The 18,528-nt window shown below is 41.5% G+C and overlaps 2 protein-coding genes across 14 annotated transcripts in view; one reads left to right on the top strand and one right to left on the bottom strand.

The window, feature by feature from the left end:
- TIMM23B (translocase of inner mitochondrial membrane 23 homolog B) overlaps window positions 1-5,705 on the bottom strand; it is a 31,648-nt gene extending 25,943 nt beyond the window's left edge. Inside the window, exons 1-2 of the mRNA XM_005294011.4 lie at window positions 5,571-5,705; window positions 4,234-4,292 (exon numbers count right to left, since the gene is read on the bottom strand). Coding sequence (XP_005294068.1) covers window positions 4,234-4,292; window positions 5,571-5,679 — 168 coding nt within the window. The 5' untranslated portion in view covers window positions 5,680-5,705. The remainder of the gene's footprint in view (window positions 1-4,233; window positions 4,293-5,570) is intronic.
- Window positions 5,071-18,528, top strand: part of PARG (poly(ADP-ribose) glycohydrolase) — a 127,525-nt gene continuing 114,067 nt past the window's right edge. For 4 of the 13 annotated variants that reach the window (XR_010589212.1, XM_042854669.2, XM_042854670.2 and 1 more), the window contains exons 1-4: window positions 6,173-6,383; window positions 9,055-9,121; window positions 11,481-12,494; window positions 18,025-18,211. Coding sequence is in view for 10 of the 13 variants with exons in the window: in XM_042854669.2 (XP_042710603.2) it covers window positions 6,173-6,383; window positions 9,055-9,121; window positions 11,481-12,494; window positions 18,025-18,211 (1,479 nt within the window). In the remaining 3 variants the exon portion in view is untranslated. Of the gene's footprint in view, window positions 5,293-5,814; window positions 5,906-5,981; window positions 6,116-6,172; window positions 6,384-9,054; window positions 9,122-11,480; window positions 12,495-18,024; window positions 18,212-18,528 lie in introns of those variants that run through there. The other 9 variants (XR_010589214.1, XM_042854671.2, XR_010589213.1 and 6 more) reach the window with 7 other exon arrangements.

Genomic DNA, 18,528 nt, shown 5'->3' with positions numbered 1-18,528 from the left:
TGAATATGCCTACCTGTCTGAGAGCTGGTCTACACTGGGGGGGGATGGGGGGAGAGGATTGATCCAAGATACGCAACTTCAGCTACGTGAATAGTGTAGCTGAAGTCGAAGTATTTTGGGTCGAATTACCTGGGGTCCACACGGCGCGGGATCGATGGCCGCGGCTCCCCCGTAGACTGCGCTACCGCCGCTCGCTCTGGTGGAGTTCCGGAGTCGATGGTGAGCGCGTTCGGGGATCGATATATCGCGTCTTAACGAGACGCGATATATCGATCCCAGATAAATCGATTGCTACCCGCCGTATCGGCGGGTAGTGAAGACATACCCTGAGTTTGAATGGATCGTTTAAAAAAAGATTGGTCAGGCAGAGCCTTTATCAATAGAGAATCTGGAAAGACAATGGCAAAGCCAAATCACCAGGATGTTAACACCTAGCAACCAATAACCCAGAGGGAAATGGATCTTCCCACCTCTCAATAGGAAAGCTGAGCAAAATCCCCCATCTTGAGAACAAAGGACCGAGAAGGTGTGAAGTGAGAGGATAAGAGCTAGCTGCTGAAAGGAGTCTGGGCTCTCACCTGGGAACAGATCAAGGTCAGACAGAGAGAGACACAGAGGGCTAGTCTAAACTGGCAACGCTAAAGCGCTGCTGCAGCAGAGCGCTGGGAGAGAGCTCTCCCAGTGCTCTAAAAAACCCACCCCCACAAGGGGCATAGTTCCCAGCACTGGTGCACTGTCTACACTGGTGCTTTACAGTGCTGAAACGTGCTGTACTCAGGGGTGTGTTTTTTCACACCCCTGCATGAGAAAGTTGCAGCCCTGTAAATTGCCAGTGCAGACAAGCCCAGAGTCTGAGCATGGGGCTCACTATGCCCCCTGCCTTCACTAGCAGGACCAAGTACGGATTGCCCCAGATCCCTAAGTGGCCCCCTCAAGGATTGAACTCACAACCCTGGGTTTAGCAGGCCAATGCTCAAACCACTGAGCTATCCCTCCCCAAGAGCTTCCTATGCTGTGTTCCAGTTGACTAATAAACCCTACTGCTTTGACAATGCCATTTGAGGGTCACTGCAGATGCTTGGTGAGGTGTGTTAATCCCTGAATATACAAGTCTCTACCAGGAGTCTATCGCAGTTGGATTTGCTGAACAGAGCTCACAGCGTGAAACATGAGTGCTGGAGCCACAGATGTTCAGTCTTAGGAGGTGGTGAGCCCGGTGGCTTACTCTGAAGGAAGAATGAGCCTCCTTGGGGAGTCTGGCATACTGAAGGGATTCCTCCAAGACACTGTTCCAAAGCTGGGGGCATAGCACCAATCCAGTGGATTCATGCTGCTACTCTCTCAATTAATATTGTTTGTTATATCAAAGCAACAACATTTGTTGAGAACTAAGGAAGTCAGTGTAGAATCCTTACTTTTCAAGGGAAAGGGGAGAGAAGAAGACATCTGAAGAAAACATTTCTTCCTTCTTTTCTGAATCTTTGCATCAACACTTTGAATTGAGTTTTCTGAAGTGAGTTTCTGCAACACAATATCGACTGATAACTACTCCTGAGGGCATTCTGCACCAAAAAATTAAAAATTATGCACCAAAAAAATAAATATGCGCAAAAATTTAAAATTCTGCAAATTTTATTTGTCAAATAAATGTGGCGGCTCCAGCATAGCTTTGGGGAGCACAGGCTACTGGCTACATAGAGGTGGGAGATCACTCTGCAGCTTCCCCCTCCCCAGACACTGGCTCAGCGGTGAGGCTGCATCCAACCCTGACACAGTGCAAGGACCGGGCCTGCCCCAGAAACACCCCAGGACCCTGCCCCTCTGTGCCAGGGGCACCAGGTGTGAGCAGGCAGGATCCAAGTGTGGAGGGACTTAGTGTAGGGAGGGATCCACATGTGGGTTCTGTGTGGGGCAATCTGGATGTAGGTGGCTCAGTGGGGGATCCAGGTGCACAAGGGTGGTGGGGGGTTCTGGGTGCAATGATAAAGGGACGCTGCAGGGGGGTCCAGGTGAAGGTGGTTGGGGCTCAGCAGGGGGGTCTGGGTGTAGAGGCCCAGATGCTGGGGGAGTGGGACTCAGTGGGGTGGGGATCCTGGTGCAGGTGGCTCGTAGAGGTGGTGCAGGGGGACTGGGGCTCTGCAGAGAAGTTCTGAGTGTAGTGAGGCTTGGCAGGAGAATCTAGGTAGGAGAGGGTCTGGATGCATGGGGGATAGGCGGATGGGGGAGCAACTCCCCATACAGCGATCCCTCCCCCTGCAGCTGAGGAGCAATGGGTGCAGGGAAGAGGGAGTTTTCAGAGCTTCCTGAAGCCTGGGGAGAAATCTGGGGGTGGGTCTGACCCAGCCCTGGATGCTGTGCAGGGGAAGAGGAATTCCTATCCTCCCCAGCCCAGCTAGGACTAGCAGTTGAGCCCAGGACAGGGTAGGAGCCACCAGCCGGGTCTTCCCCAGTCCCAACCCCTGCCCCACAGTGATTTACCTCTCTGCCAGCTGCCCTGGGCACCCAAAACATACTGCTGGGGAGAGTCGCATGACTGCTCTTGTGGCTTCCCTGTCAAAGTAATTTTTCTGTGGGGAAGCAAGGAAATATGTAGGGTACATGAATTCTGCACATCCACAGTGGCGCAGAATTCCCCCAGGAGCAGATAACCAAGGCAAATCTGCCAGTCGTGGGCCTGGCAGTAGGTGTAAAGACTTCTAGGATTTTCCAAATTCAAGATGACTGACTACCCTAGATATGTCGATATAACAGATGAAGAGGAAGTAAGAAGTCAAGTACTATTTCTATTGGTTTATACAGTACAGGTTTTTACTTTTAAATACAATCTTTGAATAGAATACAAGTGCTGTTTTCTCTTACTTAAATTAAGTTTGATTCACCACTGAGGTTACAGAACATTTATTGTGTGCCTCCTGAAATCTTTGCAATTCCCAAACTCACTGAATGGAAGCTCTTTTGAAGAGAGTTGTTACTTTTGCTATCTTAAGAGTGAGCACGTGTTAACACGCATGCAAAATAAAAGACCGGTGCTAGATCAGAAGAGTAACACATACTGCTGTACTTGTTTAGCCAAACAGATTTCCTTAAGTAGCAGTTCCCTCCCCTGACCCAGCAAAGCTCCTAGATATTTTAGATGTGACAAAGTGTCTTTATTAAGATCATACTACAAGCTATTTGTACTAAACATCTGTTCAAAACTGAGGACATAAAGAAGCAGCTATCTTCTTTGGGATATTTTTGCCATATTTAATACAACTGGATGAAACTGGGAAGCAAATGAGGTTTTCTGTAATTGTTTAGTTTGATTTTATCTTCTGATGGTCTACAGAATTTGCATATTACCTAGATCTCGGGCAGATTAAATATAATAGCAAAGCTGGGAATGGGCAACAGGGGATGGATCACTTGATGATGATTACCTGTTCTGTTCATTCCCTCTGAAGCACCTGGCTACTGTCCAAAGACAGGATACTGGGCTTAATGGACCTTTGGTCTGACCCAGTATGGCCATTCTTATGTTAACTTTCTGCAAGATTAATTTTGCAGACAATTTTTATCTTAAAAATAATCCTGCTTTCTTAAAGTTATATTTAATTTAGTAATATTAGTGGTTTTAATTGAGAAGTATGTTGTACTCAGTTGAGCATTTTGAGGTGACATCAAGTCTACACTGCCCTTGTACACTAAAATATTTGGATATTCCCAAAACATTTTTCTTATAAACACTATTGTTTCATAAGTCAGCTGTGAGTTATTTTATACTTTTAAACTAAACTAATTCTGATGTAGGTGCTCTCTCCTCTTGGGTGTAGGATCCAGCAAAGGGCAATGATTAAGTGTAGTATCAGTTTCACAACTGATACATCCCTTGTGGGGTACTAGATCTTGACCTGGAAGGAAGCATGACTTAAGATTCTAGAAATTCCATTTCTAATTTGGACTAATTCACACTCTGTCCCTAAACTGGATTTCTCCTCTCAGGCACTATGACATCAAGAAGTTGTACTAAGTACTGTGCTGAAACTCAGTTCTCAGACTTCAAGTGATCAATAGTATAAAATTTGTATGGAACCATATTAAGTTTTAAGTTTTCTGCTTAGTTCAATTTGTCGCTGATATAGAAGAGAAAAATCAGACCTCTTTACTTTAGGAAAAGCAGCTCTACACAAGGGAAACAGTGACTCATTTAAGATAACTGACTTAATAGGATCAAAATAGAAACATGCTTCTTACCTGTATTAAATATCTGGGATCCACACTTAAATAAGGAGACAAAGGGCTCATTCCAGTTACTGAATGAGGAAGAAAAAGAACTTTGTTACTGAAATCAGTATGAGCAATAGCTCCAAGACTGAGGCAGAAACGGGGATGGGAAGATGGTTGAGGAAAGAGGGTAGTAGTTATTTTGATCCTGTCATTTAAAATCCATGTTTCAGTTAATTAAAACTGTCATCACTATTATTTGATATCTCTAGTACATACACATTTTTACAGTAATAATATACTGCATGACACGGAGGAGACAAACACCATGATCAAGGAAGTGGTTATTGGGAAACCTGGGTTCTATTCTCTACTCCACCACTGACATACGGTGTGACCTTAGAAAGTCACTTAACTTCTGCCTCCATTTCCCCATCTGTGAAATGGGATGATGATACTTACCTACCTTTGTAAACATTTTTTGTAAATCAATTTATCTATAGACAGACTGGTACAAGTTGTATAGATTATTCTTAAGTGCAAAAGTTACAAATTTATTTTATTCTTTAAATCTACAGCCAGGCTGAGATGGGCAGGATGATATTTTGTCCAAAAATCAACCTGTGGACTCCCTAAAACAAGTAATTAAAAGTGTACTATAGAGCCAATTGCTTAAGTCATAGTTAACTGTCAAATTCATTCAACTATATATAAAGTTTTGTATAGATCAGCTCAAGCTGAAATTTTTCTTAAACTAAGCAAGGCCCCCTTATCTACTTATCATTCCCAGCAAAGATGTGATCACTCATGTTTCTGTGCCAAAAGCAGCTTATATGAATAAATACTGGCCACCCGCTCAGGCATCACGCTAGTAATAGCGGATGGAAACACAGAGATAGTCAAAGTGGCCAGGGCCTCAGCTCACACCCTCGATTGCGTGCCGGCTCTTGACGCCCCCCCTACACAAGCACTGGCTCCTCTGCGATTGCACAAGGCTCGGATTCCGCAGAGGACAGCTCACCCCGCCCGGTACCCGTGCAACCCGCGTGACTGGTGCTAGCTGCTTCTCAGGGCTCGAGTCAGTTTCAGGTACCGGTGCGGGCGCGCGCCCCCCCGCGGGAGGGTTACTGCGGATGTTCTCGCGGTTACTGCGCCGCCAGCTTCCCCATTTCCCCCTTACTAGAGCCCTCCTCTATCCCCGCCCGCGTGCCCCGGTTCTGCCCCGTGGCCTCGAGTCCCGCCCGTCCCCGGGGATATAAGAGCGGGGGGAGGGGGAGCTCCGCTGGGCGCACGGGCTGCGGGAGCCCCCGGCCGAGCGTGGCGGGAAGGGCAGGAGGCCGGGCCCGGCCCGGCCGGCGGATACTCACACGGCACCCCGGCCAGGTCCGCGTGGGAATAGCCCGGGCCCCCGGCTCCTCCAGCACCGAACAGGCCGCCGAGGCCTGAGCCCTTCGAGTTGCCACCGCCGCCCTCCATGTAGCCGCCTTTGGACAGGGCCTGGCCCTGACCGAGTCAACGAACAACCTCCCCAGCGCCCCCTCCCTCGCCCGCTGCTACTGCTGCCGTAAAGCGAGTACTTAGCGCCGCAGCTTTCACGTCTCCTGTTCCGCTTTACGACGGACCGGGACGTGTTGCTTTACGGTCCAAGGAGGCGGGGCGGCAGAGGAACTGTTGCTATGGGGAGAGGGGGAGACATTTTGAGGTGTGTGGCCGCGGCCCCTGCTCCCCCATTGGCCTGAGTCCAGCCCCCAGTTGGGGCCCTGTTCCTTGTCCGCTTACTGCTCCCGGAAGGTTTGGGGTGCGGGAGAGCCAGGCGAGCTGCTCCCGCCCCTCCACGCGCCTTCGGCAGCAGGAGGATGTGGAGGGGAAGGACCCCTGCCGTCTCTCCTTTGGGGGCTGCCTCTTCTCCCTGGTGAGCCCAGCGCCGCAGCGCGTTTGGGGGTGCGCGGAGCGGGGGGGTCTCCTAAGCATGAGTGCAGGGGCTGAGTGTGAAACCCCCAGGAAGAGAGTCAGGTTGGGCCCCCCCGCGTCCTCCAGCCGCGGCTCGGAGGAAGAGCAGCCCCCTTCCTTGGACAGAAAAGGGACACTGCAGCCTCCGCCTCCTGCCCCTCCCCCCCGGGAACGAGGGCCCAGAAGCAGCGGTAATAGCCAAAGCTTGGCAGCCACGGTGGGGAACAAAGGTTTGTGCCACCCGCCTCCTTTTAACCTTCTTCTGTGTATCTCTTTCTGTGGCTGTTTTTCGTCTCCTGTTTGACTTGGGGTGGGGGGGAGAAGCCTTTCCCTGTATGTGTGTGTAACTGTGATTTCCCCCACCCCCATGTCCATCGGAGAAGCCAAGATTGTACTAAGTGCACAGAGACAAGTATCAGAGTAACAGCCGTGTTAGTCTGTATCCGCAAAAAGAAGAACAGGAGTACTTGTGGCACCTTAGAGACTAACAAATTTATTAGAGCATAAGCTTTCGTGGACTACAGCCCACTTCTTCGGATCTTCTGATTGTTTTGTTTGCTTTCATGTACACCTCTACCTCGATATAACGCTGTCTTCGGGAGCCAAAAAATCTTACCGCTTTATAGGTGAAACCATGTTATTTTGAACTTGCTGTGATCCAAGTGCGCAGCGCCACCCCCCCCCCACTGCTTTACTGTGTTATATCCGAATTTGTGTTATATCGGGTCACGTTATATCGAGGTAGCGGTGTACTTTAAATAAACAGGGCAAATGGTGTCTTCACTACTACTCCCTACTTCTCACCATCTTGCCTATAGAAACAGTTAATTTCCCCCTTTTTTCATGGAGTTAGACTTGCTAAGATTTGATACTTTTTATAATCTTTCATAAAATAGTTTTGCTAGATGTACATTGAGAGTATCAGTTAACCTAGTCAGAAAACTGATCAGTTTTCAAATATTTAAAGTGCTATCTGCATGATGAATTTGATGGAGAGAAATGTTATGTTAAATTATAAGGAATTCATCTGTTTAAATAGCCAAAAGTTTCTCATGTTCATCCAGATCTGATCATCCAAATCATGTTCATCCATGGGGATTATAGGAAGTAATGACTGTCCGATTTAAACATTGGAGGCCATTGCAGTGATGAGATTTGGTTGTTGTAGAGGTGAATGAAAAGAAAAAGACAGGGATACAGACAAAGTAGAAATGAAGCCAGAGGAGGGAAAGTACTACACCCCAACAAATTAAGAACTTTGTGACTTGCAACTTGCGAGTTTCTTGGCTGCTCTGCAGGTTTTTATTCCTCCAGAACTTCAGATTGTTTACTGGAGTAGCCCAGTTAGTTAAAAGGCTTCAGCTAAATGCTTTATGCAGTGGATTGTATCGAGGTGAAGATTTAAGTCTTGCTGGGTTGTACCATCATATTTGGGGCTTTTCAGCAGCAATCCAGTTAGGACAAATATATAGATTGTCAATTACCTTAATATATTTTGAACTTAAAATTCTACTTCTGATTTAGAAATCTGATTTTTGTTGGAAGATTTTGGTTAATAAGACAGATTCTCTTCTACCTTTCCTTATGTGCTATCTTACCTGCATAATACTAAAATGTAAAATATAAAATAACAATAAAAATGGTAGCATTCAGTTACATACACTTGAAAGTACAAATTTTAAATTCTGTCCCTCCTAAAACTGGACATACATTTCAAGAAATTTTCTGGTATGAAAGGATGCGTGGGTTGCATGTTCACAAAGGAAAAAAGAAATGAGCAAGTTACATGCATTCTCTATTTTGAACTTTGGAATGACTGAGTGCATAAACTAAAGCTGCTCCAGCTCATTTTTAATACTCTCAGTATTACAAGGCCCAAGTTTCATTGTACAATGTTTACAAATTGGCTTTATCAGTCAAGTATAATATGATACTAAAATTGTATGAAGAGCAAGGGAAGTTCAACTTAGTGGGGGTGTTGGGGATCTTGTTCCACCCCTTCTTGACTTCACTCCCTGCCCCACACATTCTGAAAGTTCAGTGGCTAGAATGTATCTGTCAGTGTTCACTGCTTATGGGTATGTGTGCACGACATAGATTGTGTCAGCATAGCCCCATATAGTAGACGCAGCCTGCACTGACAGAAGAGGTTTTCCTGTTGGGGTAGGCCTCCCTCAAAATGTTAACTGAGTTGTCAGAAACTCTCTTCTCTCAATGTAGCTGTCTGCTTTGGGGATTATGTCGGCATAGCTATGTAATTTTCTACGCCATAGCTATGTGGTTTTTTATACCCCTGATAGACAGAGCTATGCCAATATAATTTTCAAGAGTAGACTAAACCTAGTCACTGATCAATACAGTTTTATTTGGAGCAGTGGTGGCAGAAGAGAAGCAAGACTGACTATCTTCATTTTGCTATGTAAGGATCCAGAGCGTGTCTTTTTCCCATATACTAAAGGTGTATGTTGGCATCAATAGCTAAAAATACAGAAGCATCTAATATTCATGTCTGAGAAGTGAATACATCAAGAGCCGCAGTATGGGTAAGGTAATTTTCCAACCCATTCCATTGAGTCCAGCCAATTACTTTGTATTCATTGTGAATACTAAGTAGCCAATGCACTTACCCTGCTTTGCAGATAATCCTGGGATGGGGAGGAAAGAAACCTGTGACTGTATCCTAAAAGCAAAACTGGAGTTTATAGGGAATACAAGAACTAATTACAGATGTGAAATCTATGTGATGTAATATTGCATCATTAGTCTGGATGATGCCTGAAGCAGTTATGGTAATGAAAACTTAATTTAGATGTTTTACTTGTAGCTGATACAAAATGTAAACGTCATAGTTTTTGGTAATATTGCAATTTGTGTCCTAATATACATATTGTGGTTTTTCAGTTTACAAACAAAGGACAATTACCACTTGGATGGAGAATAAAGGACCCAAGACAACTGAGTTAAAGAGGTAAAAGCTATACTATAAACTGCTTGAAAGATTTTTTTTTTTTTTTTTTTAATTAATGGAACAATTCTTTTAACGGTCTCTAAAGAGGATTTGTGTCAGAAGATTTATTATAATTTACTAACATAATCATTTTATTCCGGAATAGAAGTAGGACTATTGTAGATACGGCTCTGCTTTCATTTTGGTATAACATAGAGCAGGGATTGGCAACCTTTCAGAAGTGGGGTGCCAAGATTTCATTTATTCACTGTAATTTAAGGTTTAATGTGCCAGTAATGCATTTTAACATTTTTAGAAGGTCTCTCTCTATAAGTCTAGATTATATAACTAAACTATTGTTGTATGTAAAGTAAATAATAGTGCAGTGAGGTGAGTGGGGCTGGCAGCTGGTATCCCAGGCCGGCAGCCAGCTGACAGGGGGCCAGTGGCCAGGACTCCAGATTTGCAGTGGGCTGAACGGGGCCAGAGGCTGGGACCCCTTCTTTCTGACGGCTCCTGCCAGACGGGGTCTCAGCTGCCGGCCCCGCTCAGCCTGCTGCCGGCCTGGAGTTCCATTCATCCAGGCCGGCAGTGGGCTGAGTGGGGCCGGCAGCCGGGACCCTGGCTGGCAGCAGAGTGCCACTAAAAATCGGCTCGCGTGCCGCCGGTTGCTGACCCCTGACATGTTTTCAGCAAATAGTTTTGCTGTTCCTACAGCTTTTAGGATCATATTCAGTTCTGATATAAGGTGGTGCATCTCCATTGACTGTGATCAAGTTGTAGCTATTCACATATGGGTTTAGTTTGGAGCATACTCTCCTTGCTGAGTATGAATGCCCAATCTTGCTTTCATAAACTTATTCATAGGCTGGTGTGACAGTATCACTATTACAAATACACCTCTACCCCGATATAACATGAATTCAGATATAACGCGGTAAAGCAGTGCTCAATGAGTAGAGAAACTGATATAGGTATACAGATTAATGGATGTAGATGTGAATATTGTAAGATGAAAGCCACCAAACTCTTTTTAGTTGTAACTAGTGTTCTTGTAGCTTCTGCGCTTTCAGTGTCAGGTCTTGAGCAGTGGCCCATTTATCCTGTTGATTTGGATTGCTTAGTTCATAGTATGCAACAAGTAATCCATTTATTCATCCATAGTATCTTCTAAGAACAGCAGAATATTATCATTTATTGAGGGGGTTGCTGACTTTCAGTAGCTTATCAAAATGAGTTTAGTCAAAGAGTTTATAAACTTTAACAATCAGTAATTTCCCTTTTTTATCTTTTAGATGATGAAAGATTAAGGAAAAACCTAACAAACTACTGTCTAACATTTGATCTATGTTACTTATAGACAATTCTATAATAGAACCTTCTATATGAAGATCTTAAAGTTCTGTATGAACATTTATTTAGTTTTACACCGTCTCTTTGCTATAGATATGTATTTTTATACAGATTTACAGATGAGTACATGTAGGCACAGAAAGGTGAAGTGACTTGCTCATTGCTGCTTGGGTGCATGCTGGGAATATAAACTAAATCTTTTGAATCACAGACCTGATATTTAATCAGCAGATCATGTCTCTGTTCACTCTTACTGTAATATTTAGTCTAGAACTAACTTAGCTGTAAAATAACACGTTTAGTAAATATCACTTTTTATTAAAATGCAGACTGTTTAGGACTGCTACATCCAAGAATTATTATGCATAAATGTATAAACTGGATGCATGTGGAGTAGGAGTAGAGGTATATATGACATTGGTGAGAAAATAACTAAATTATTATGTCCAGTTCTGGTGTCCATACTTTTAAACATGTGTAGAAAAATTGCTGAATGTTCAGAGAGAAGCTACAAAAATGATTTGAGGTCTGGGAAACATAGCTTCAGTTGAGCTAGTTAAATCATATTGTATTTAGATGATCAAAAACACGGTTAAGAGATGAGTTGATCATGGCCTCGAATGACCTATATTGACAGAAAAGAGACCTCATTTATGAGGGTCTTTAAGATGGCAGAAAAGGCATAACAAGATTCAGTGGCTGGAAAGTGAAGATAGAAAAATTTAATTGGAAGTAAGATGTGACATTTTAACTGTGAGGATAATCAACCACTGGAACAGATGACTGAGAGAAGTAACTAATTCATCATCTCACTTTGAACCTTTAACAGGAGACATGTTATCTTTTTAAAAGATATACTCTAGTTTAGCTGTAAGTTATTGGACTTTACTGCTGATGTTACTGGGGTAAAATTCTGTGGTTTGTCTTACATGGTTGTAGTAGTCCCTCTGGCCTTTAAATCTACAAATAAGAATTTCATTTTTCAAGAAACGGTTAAACCCAGCTTTTCAAATCTTTTCTTCCACAGTTTGCAGAGCAAAACTAATAGCACGGGAGCAGATCCCAAGATGACTTCTGTTAAAAAGGATAACTTGTGTGAGCATGATGTTAAAAAGCTAGAGAATATTTGTCCACAAAGCTATCCAACAAAATCTGTGGAAATGAGTACAAAACTTGTAAATCTGCCTCAGACTGGCAACCTGTGTAAATGGGAGGCAGAGGGGCCATGCAGAGATCAGTCATCAGACATAGAGCCTGTTAAAGGGACCGGGTCTGGAGATCAGTTTAAAAATGCCAATATTGATCACATGCAGAAAACTGGCAAGCAGGTTCACAGAGGTAGTGAAGAAAATAGTGACAATTGGACTCACAGGAAATTATCATCAGGCAGGTCTGTGAAGATGGCAAATACAAAATATCCATTGAAAGACAGTGAAACAGAAGGAAAAGTAACTTCATGTAATCCACAGCAGCTAAAGAGCTGCAATCCTGTCCATGTAGTCTGTGTGACTAGTGAGCAAAATGAGGTGGATGTAGTTCCAGAAAGCCCACTTTCAGATGTTTGCAGTGATACTTGTGTATCTGATATCAGAGGTCCAGGAAAACTGAACAAATATCAAAGTAGTTCAGGTGATTCGCATGCTTTTGAGAAAGAGAGTGAACCGGAGTCACCAATGGATGTAGATAATTCCAAGAATAGCTGCCAGGGCTCAGAAGCTGATGAAGAAACAAGTCAATTTCTTGATGAGCAAGAGGATGTTGACACATCAAAAGCTGCAAGCAAATCTTCCAGGTTTCAGCGAGGGAATGCTGACCCAGAGTTGAGAAGGTCACCGTTTTCTTCCAAATGTTGTGAAGGTGCTCGATATAACCTCCATTTTGAGGGGACGGATGACTCTGTCAAAGAGGATGAATTGCATACGAAGTCATATGGGATCTCTCCCACTCTTTCATCAGAATGCAAAGGTGCAAAACACTGTGGGAAGAAGGACTCGAAAATCACTGCCCATTTCATGAGGATACCCAGAACAGAGGAGAAAAGGTAACCTTTGTTTGTCCTCTTCCTTCTTTCCCTTTTAAATATATTTCTCTTCAGTAATAACACAGTAGTTGTTTTATTATCCTCTAAGCAGATTTGCAAAATTTACGTAAAAGTGAAGAAACCATTGCTATAAAAACAGCAGATAATTTCAAAAATATTTATATAACCTTATTTCAAGGTTACACAATAACAGCTTGTCTTGTGCCATTTCTAGAACACAGAAGAAATATTAAGGTCATGAATTAATACTGACCTTCTAAAGCCAGAGTAATGGAAAGTGCTTCTTTGTATATCTTGTCAAGAAATTGTTTAGAATAATTAGATTTTAATACATGGAAACACATGATGGCACAGGACATCTGTGACAAAGAATAGCTTTACTATTCATTGTTTAGTAAATTGTAATAGCAGGGTTCTTCTAAAATAAAGAGGTGGTACGTATTTTCTTTTGATATATCTTGGCAAATGAGTACTGTGAATTGTTGAATGACTTCTGACTGTTACATATGAGCTTGAATACAAGTGAAATTTTTCTTTCTAACGAATTAGTATGATCATAGGATCAAATTAAATTCCTAATGTAATTCCATTGAAGTCAATAGATTTATAGCAAGGATGAATCTGGCCTACTGAGCTATAACACAGTCTAATACAATTTAGTAGCTCTTATCTGCTTTTAAAGAGATCCAGTGGACCAATCCTTAAATACACTGATAATCTATTTTTGAGGTGTTTTTGGGTAAAGAATGTAAGCCACTGATCAAGAAGATTTCCTTCAAACTTCATTTGTTCCTTTGTCAATGATCAATATTAAAAAAAAAAAGATCGATTTTTGTATGTGCATTCGTCTAATGCAAAGAAGGCAGAAGCTACAAAATTCAATCAGAATACATGGGGGAAGGGAGCTTTTTTTTTTTTATTTGTTTTTTCAGTGCTTACATTATTCAGCTAAAAAAACAAACAAACAAACCTGACTTAGTTTTGCTCAAACTTACCAAAATATCCACCTTTGGGTTGAAACCAATATGGAAAATTTCATTCCAGAAAACATTGAGAAAGATATTCATAATTGGGAAATGTAGTGATGATGGTGCTTGCTGTTTGTTTTTTGTTTGTATTACCATAAAGCATAGAAGTCCTAGTCATGGATCAAGACATCATTGTGCTAGGTGCTATAAAAATACAGCAAAAACACAAGCTGCCTCAAAGAGGTGTACACTCTTTATAATAGATTTGTCTAGGTTATATTTCTCTAGTTTGTTTTTGAGGAGGTCATATGAGACAGTATCAAAAGCCTTTTTAAAGTCAAGATGTATGACATCTAGTGCTTCTCCCCACCCCCATACACAAGGCTGCTTATCCAGTCAGAAGACTATTAGGTTGGTTTGACATGAATTGTTCTTTACAAATCCATGTTGACTGTTACTACCTTATTTTGTTCTAGGTGCCTACAAATTGATTGTTTGCTCCATTATCTTTCTAGACAACCAAGTTAAGCTGACTGGTCTATAATTACCTGGGTTGTCCTTATTCCCCTTTTTATAGATACTGTACTTGCCCTTTTCCAGTTCTCTCCTCTCTTCCATGAATTCTCAAAGATAACTAATGGCTGAGAGATCTCTTCAGCCAATTCCTAAGTATTCTAGGCTGTATTACATCAGGCCCAGCCGACTTGAAGACATCTAACTTTTCTAAGCCCTGGGCTACACTGCAAACTTATGCTGATATAACTGTGTTGCTGAGGGGTATGGAAAATCCACTAAGTGCTACAACAGCGCAGCTGCACTGGTGCAGCGCTGTAAGTGTAGACAAGCCCCCAGTAATTCTTAACTTATTTCTCCCCTTCCCCCCCCATTTTAGCCTCCGCTCCTTCCCTATTTACAATGATGTTCTTTGCTAGTCATCCAGTCACTGCTAAGGATGAAAGAACTACATTTTTAAAAGAAGTATTTGAGTTTCAGATCCAAAGTTACAAAAATTGAAATTCAAAGACTGATGGCTCTGTCTTTATTTCTCATGGTAGTGGGGTCTGAGTTGAAGAAGTAGTGGGCATCTGCGCCTCCTTATTGAAATCAGTGTGAGTTGAGGGTGTTCATTGTGCAGAGACTGGTCCCTGATAAGACATATAGGTTGCAAACTCTTCACTTTATGTGGGGACATATTCTCTATTCTTTTAGAAAAGTACTTGCAGAATGCAGCATTCCGGTGTTATGCTGTGGCTAAAAATATAGGAGAGCTGAAATCTTGAACAATGTTGTCTAAAATGACCTTTAATCAATATTTTTTTCTATTAAAAAAAGAAACTGAATATGAGAGTCATGGGTATTCTGGCCATAAATCAATTTCTTCAGAAATAGCTGCCTACTTGAAATTCTCTTGTTCATAAAGTAACATTTGGAGAAGTAGTAGGTTGTGAAGGCGAATGGATCTCATGCAGACACAAAGAGGTTGGAGCAGTGGCTATTTGTATAGCAATTTTTCAAACCTTTAGGGTTACTGAACTGTGTTAGTAAATTATAGAGAGAGACTTGTTGAGTTTGCTGTTCAGCAATTCTGGCTAAGTGGAATTGCAGCATATCCTTCTTAATCTGGTCTCTACTTCAAACAATGAATTGTACTTTCATATGTTCCCAAAGTAAATGTTATTTCCACAGCTCTAATTTTTTTTAAAAGCTGTATTAGTAGTATGCCCATTTATTGCTCAGGTCTGTAGTAATTGGGTTTTTAGCTATCCTCAAGATGTGCAAATGAATGCTGAAAACTTACAGGACAGAGCTGATGGTGTATTGCCATAATTATTTCATCATATGGATCTAATTTTTTATTACTTGTAGAATTTAAAAAGTAAGAAGGAAATGGAAAACAAAGTAAACAATTGGTCTGTGAATTTGCATTCTGCAGGGTTGTGTCATAAATGTGCTATTAATTCCAATGTGTATCTTGCACTGACAACAGACATGAAAGACAGAATGTGATAGAAATTCAGTATTTTCAAAAGAATCTGTTTCTCCTTAACAAGTGCAGATAACTCCCATTGGCATTAATGGAGTTGAGGGAAGAACAGATCCCTTTAACCAAAAGATTTTTGTACACTGTGTTGAAATTAGATCAGAGAGGACAGTGAATGAATTTGGGCCAGATTCTGATTTCAGTTTCACCAGTGTAAATTCTGAGTAACAAAGTGGACAAACTAACAATTTGTGTTCAGAGAAGTGTTTTTTGCTTGACTATATGACATATTCTGTTATAGCTAGGTATTAAGCTACATCTTTGCCAGTGGCACTGCATCTGTTCTCAATAGCAAAGAGCAGCAATTGGTAAAAATCACTTGTGCAACTAGAAATGTAAGTTTTTAATCAAGTAGCTCTTAATTTTTTAAGCAGCAGTAACCTTGCTTCACTAGAGTATTGTATGCTATGCCTATTCTGTGGAAACAGAATACTTGGCATCTTCTGACTTTTTTACTGAGTAATAATATGCACCTCTACCCCGATATAATGCAACCCGATATAACAGGAATTCAAATATAACGTGGTAAAGCAGCGCTCCGGGGTGGGGCAGGGCTGCGCACTCTGGCGGATCAAAGCAAGTTCGATATCATGAGGATTCACCTATAACGCGGTAAGATTTTTTGGCTCCCGAGGACAGCGTTATATCAGGGTAGAGGTATAATTCAAGACTTTGCTTTCTGGCTTGGCTCTTCAGTATGTATCTAACAACTGTGTGCACACTTTTATTATAGTGTCAATACTTCATGGTACACATTGTACTTAAAGTTGAGTCCCGGTTTCTATTTTACTCTACCTCTCAGTGTAGACATGTCCTTACTTTTCAGGACTTTCTCAAACTTCTGAAATTTTCTGTACTTAGTCTTTGATTCAAGTTACTAGATATGGAATCCATTCTTCGGGTAGCATTTGCTTATTTGTAACAATTTCCTTGGCTAAAATCTGATAAACAGAACTAGTTAATTTCTTGGAGGTCTAATCTAACAGAAGAAATTAGTAATATAGTTTGTCAAAATTGTTATGCTGATCTTTTGACTTCTGAAGAAAGTTCAAACTGGGATTTTTTTTTTTTTTTGCCTCAGTGGCTGATAATGAATGAGTACACCAGATTTTAATGAGAACATGGAATAAATGGCCATCCATCCATTACAACTGTTGATTTTATATGAAATAGGTTAGCACAGAAACCTCTGGATAGTCTGTATTTCAGTGTATAGTCTGGTAGAGATGCTCACCTTGCCGTAACAAATAAGTCTTGCACAAGGGGAATGTCCTCACAAGTTAATGTATATATTATATATAATTTATTATAGTTATAATTAGTAAATCTAGATTCAAACAAAGCTTCAGGACACTATCTCTTTTATCTGTTGGGCACTGAGCAGACTTCTGGGCACTGAGTTAATAAATAATGAAGTGTTCAACAAAATGAGTCTTGTTTGTGGAGCCTCTTTGGTTAGTTTAGCCCCTGCCAGCTTCAAGAAATCGAGTTAAATTATTGTTCTAAATTACCTGTGTAAGTCTGAAGTAATGCCAGTGTAACAGAGAACAAAATTTGGGCTTGTTTCTATAATCTTTCCTTGTGTGTTAGGCCCAATTCACTATTGCCCTACAGCTTGTCTAGTTACTTACGCACATGCAAAGTGGGTGTAAATCATTACCTGTAAATGACTATATAAGGAGAAAGTCAAAGCTGGATTTTGAAATGAGTAAGAGCATTTGCTGCTCCCATTAATTTTAATGTCAGCTGTGAATGCTCAAACACTTCTGAATATCCATCTCTACTTCTGATTTAAGTCTGTGCCTTCACTTTGATACCTTTTTTGTATTCAGATAGGATATTGCTTGTATGTTATACTGAGATCTATAATCACTCTGAAGTTCTACAGCTGGTGATTTGTACCAGGTCTCTACAATGTCTGCTTAAGCCATACTATACAGGTGGAATACACTGGAACTGTTTTTCTGCTGTTTGAGGACAAATATAAAGGCTGTTCAAACTACTGACTTAGAAGTCAATATGTTCCATTCTCCCGGTAGTGTCTGGGGAGCTGGTGGTACGGGTAAATGTCATCTTGAGAAAGCTGTTATCCGCTACAGTGTCCTGATGGGTTCATATGGTAAAAGTACTTTTCATCATGTATAAATAGAATATTGCATTGAACATGTACAGTTAATGATTAAACTGATACTTAGAGACTCCTGTTAATGGGGACCATAATGGGACCAAAGCATCTGGCTAAGGATTGTGTTCCATTCCATAAAGTTTACAATATTTGGAGCAGTTTTGAGAATGGCTTTTCTGCTGTTGAACACTATGGAAAAGTGCATGTTGCTGAAAACAAGGTGTTTCTGGATTCAACTTTTGCTGTGTTTTAGATGCAGTTAAAAAGGATTTTAGAAAAGAAACTGCTAAAGTGACACAAATTTAGTTTGAAATCTAATGTTAATACATAAATTTAGCTGTAGAGTATTCCACTGTAAATAAGATGTGCTTCAATGTATTCCTTTTATTTTAACAGCAGGAAAGAACCTTGTGAATTCAAACACCAAAGGCCAGGAAGGAAGATTCCTAAATATATCCCACCTTCACTTCCAACTAATAAGAAATGGTTTGGGACACCTATTGAAGAGATGAGGAGAATGCCTATGTGTGGGGCTCGTCTTCCTCATTTGAGACCATCAACCAATCACACAGTGACCATCAGAGTATGATGATTCAAAATAATATTTGAAAACACAACCTTCTTATTAAATTGATGGCATAAGACTGATATCCTGCCATTTATCAGTTTTGCAGCTTTCCTGATTGTGGAAACTTTTGACTTCTCAGGAAGCTACCTAGAGTATCTAATATGCTTAAAGATGACTTGCCTTCTGTGATACAGCGGTCTTATAATTTGGTTGAGTAGGACTTCAGAAATATGATTAAGATTTTGATTCTGGCCCTTATGGGACAAACTTTTCTTTTAGATAGGTTTGTGCCTCACCATTTGACTTCAAGTTTTGGGAGCTGCAGCATGTAT

Source organism: Chrysemys picta, chromosome 7 (genome assembly GCF_011386835.1).
Source record: "Chrysemys picta bellii isolate R12L10 chromosome 7, ASM1138683v2, whole genome shotgun sequence".
Lineage (NCBI taxonomy): Eukaryota > Metazoa > Chordata > Testudines > Emydidae > Chrysemys > Chrysemys picta.
The sequence above is the reverse complement of the archived record's forward strand: the minus strand, read 5'-3'. Positions and strand labels throughout refer to the sequence as shown.